Source organism: Myotis davidii, unplaced genomic scaffold (assembly GCF_000327345.1).
Source record: "Myotis davidii unplaced genomic scaffold, ASM32734v1 scaffold96, whole genome shotgun sequence".
Taxonomy (NCBI): domain Eukaryota; kingdom Metazoa; phylum Chordata; class Mammalia; order Chiroptera; family Vespertilionidae; genus Myotis; species Myotis davidii.
The window spans coordinates 4,315,056-4,318,325 of record NW_006289416.1 but is presented as its reverse complement, the minus strand read 5'-3'; the positions used below and the strand labels follow the sequence as shown (position 1 = coordinate 4,318,325).

General features: G+C 40.2%; 1 protein-coding gene across 6 annotated transcripts in view; it reads left to right on the top strand.

Moving 5' to 3' along the window:
* The window catches only part of CLUL1 (clusterin like 1), a 27,315-nt gene extending 24,409 nt beyond the window's left edge, over window positions 1-2,906 (top strand). For 5 of the 6 annotated variants that reach the window (XM_015562706.1, XM_015562711.1, XM_015562707.1 and 2 more), the window contains one exon: window positions 1,675-2,906. In XM_015562706.1, the coding sequence (XP_015418192.1) occupies window positions 1,675-1,708 (34 nt within the window). In that variant the 3' untranslated portion in view covers window positions 1,709-2,906. Of the gene's footprint in view, window positions 1-1,032; window positions 1,243-1,674 lie in introns of those variants that run through there. The other variant, XM_015562709.1, reaches the window with a different exon arrangement.
* The last annotated feature ends 364 nt before the right edge of the window (window positions 2,907-3,270 follow it).

Sequence of the window (3,270 nt, the reverse complement as noted above, 5' to 3'; positions counted from 1 at the left end):
ACCTGAGAAAACAACCTTTCTCAGGGAGGTGATCCTAGTTAAAACACATAGCGCTAAGAGGGGGAGCAAACATATGTCATATACGCCAGGTCCCTTGAAACATAAGCTGTGCAGATGTTTCTTCCCTGCAGTGACTGTGTCAAGCAGCAAGGGTGGACCAGCTTCCGGCATAGGATAATAAAATATTAAAAACAATCTGCATGTCTAAAAAAAAGAGAATGGTTAAGTAGGATATGGCTAAATACCTTCTAAATTACTGGCACTAATAAAACCATATATATGGTAATACTCTCCTTTGGTAATATGACCAAACTTAAAGAATAATTACATTTTAATTCTCAGTTATTATTCACAAGGGACCTTGTTAGGTCACCACCGATGTTTAATTAAGCTAGATATTACTGGATTTGTGCCTCTGTTGTTATGGAGCTGCCCTAACTGGTCAGTAAAGATGCAAATGAAGATGTACCTGTTCAGCTCCAACTGGACAGAGCAGGTATCAGCCCACTGGTTGAAATAGGAGTCCAGGAACTCCTTTATAAAGGTTGGCTCAGATTTTCAGAAACACAGTGCAGGAGGCTTGCCCGTGGAGTCTGTGGCTTTTCCTGGATATGCAATATGCCTGAGAGGTCTCTAGACTCTAGTTAAGAATTTGGGCCCAATTACCCACAGGGAGTCCTTCTTGGCAGATATATTCCTTGTTGGGGGCAATGCTACTCACAAGCAACAGAAGTTTAATGAGCACATACTGTGTGTATGTAGAGTACACAGAATAAATAGTTTCACATCAGAGGCAGAGTCCATTATAGAAGTTCATCAAACCAGGGGACCTGTGAAGATCCCTTCAAATACCATAGTGTTAGTAAAAATATCCATACATTTGGGTTTTCTGTTATTTTGCTATGTGTTAATTTTTTCAAAAGCCAAGAGTGTTTATTCTATTACTCATGCTGGACTTTTATTCCAAGAAAAAATACATTCAATCTATATGTAATTTATTAATGTTTTGATTATTGCTTTAAAAAAAAAAAGGTAAGAAGATCTGATGCCTCCTCTACCCAGCAAGTAGAATCACCTCTTCAGCTGAGACCTGAAAATACTGAAATACATAGGACAGTACAACAAATGCAGTTGCAGGAACGTATGTCAGTTATATATTATGAAGTGCTGTTAATTTTCTCAAGTTGAATGGCAGTTTAATAGTTACTCAGATTGTTACAATAAAAATTCCTTTTCAAAATATCAACGGTACATATTCTCTGGTACATTAATAGTTATTTAAATATATTTATATAGTAAACATGAAATCATTGAGGTGTCTGTGTTCCATTATTTGTACTACTATTCATATCCCACTTTCTAGTTAACAAGATTTTTTTAAATTTGCTTTTGATTTTAATGTATAACAATTAACTTTTTGGAAAAAATCTATAATTCATGCTTTTGTTTAGAAAAGACCTATAGCTTCCACCGAGGCTTTTTTTGTGTGTGTGTGGTAAAACATACGTAACAAAATTTAATATTTTAACCACTTTTAAGTGTACAGTTCAGTGGCATTAAGTATATTCACAGTGCTGTACAGCCATTACCACCATCCATCTCCACTTTTTCATCTTCCCAAACTGAAACTCTATACCCATTAAAGAATAACTCCCCACTTCTCCCTTCTCCCAGCCCTTGGCAACCACCAGCCAGGTTTTCTGACTGAGCATGTCTCTTCCCAGAAGAATGCCTACCCATCTGGAGACAGCCCACTGCCACCAACCTTATCCAAACAGTACAGCCCAACACAGGAAGGCCCTCATTCCCAAAGGGGATACGGGTGACTTTTTAAAACTATTATGTGGGTGGGGTGAGGAATGTGCTGGGGGAGGGGTACAATGAATCCCCATTGACCTAGGAAAGGGCAACCTAGTATTGTGATGGGTTCAATAGATGGGAAATATCTGCTGTCCTGTCACCCAGTGCATTTCAGTGTACCGTGGTCTGTGAGCGCTGACACAATCCAACAGCAAAACATGGGCTTTCCAACTATGAGGCTTGTGAAATGTTCCCTAAAAACACTTCCTTATTCTGTACTTAGGGATTTTTGTTTGTTTGTTTGTTTGCTTCTCACTCCCCAGTGAACCTAAATGACAGGTATTTTGCAAATTGTCTTTGGGATTTGGTTCCTGTTGAATAGGTTTTGTGCCACCTAAAGGCACGCATTGTTTTTTGCTGAACAGTTTAGTCAGAGCTGCAGTTGAAAGACATTTATTTCCTCCTCCCAGAATGTTTTCCTGTTACAAAAATGTTAACCTTGAGTTTGAGAGGTGCATGTTAGCAGAAAGAATCCAGAAACTTCTAAGACAGCCTAGGGGTAACACTCTCTGCACTCCATCATGACCGAAAGAACTCCATCTTAGAGGCCTATGACTGCTTGCTTTCAATAAAATTCTGTACTTAAAATTAACCTAACCACATTGTTAAAGGAAAGAATATGACGTAGCATCTTCCTTAACATCATGTTCTGCAAAATAGTTTTTTTTGTCAATTAAATGATATCCGGAATGTTTATGCAAGCATTATTTACAGGCCCTCTGGGTGTAAATATTTTTACTGGCCGTAGAAAATACCTTGTGACTGCCCCGTGACGATCATGGGACAACTGGAATGGCAAGAAATAGTGTCTAATCTTTTTCAGACAGAGACCACATCTTACTCTTCATAACCCCAGACCTAGCAACCAATTACTGAGCATCTACTATGGGCTCCATAAACACTGATTCACAAGACTGCTTGTCGTGTGTACAGTACGCGTATTAGCACGCTTTAAACTCGTTATCAAATAGTTCCCACCCACCAGTATTTGTATTATGAACATTTCAGTAAAACTGACATTTTTGGTATTAAAAACATGAAAACGTCTGGTTGTCATTAATCACGTTGAACAGCTGCTTCCTGCCACTTGCCCAGCCAGGCCGGCTGCGCGCAGTGAGGATGTGGAGGAAACGGCAATGGAAATCACCTGTTAGCATGCCCCCTCGGTTGTAAGAAAACAGCTCAAACAACAGGGTGTTATTAGTTTGTAGATTTCACCGGTAGGTGGAGACTGTTCCGAGCTCCCCTTCATCAGTGCATGACCTGGTCGACCCCGGAACTTTCCCACTCGAGAGGCCTTTCTCAGCCAATGCACCCAGGATATAAGCTTTAGGATGCTTCCTAGGCCTAAGGCTCCTACCTTTCAAAACGGGCTAAACGCGACCGCTGCCGGAGGCTCGGGCGTTCCGG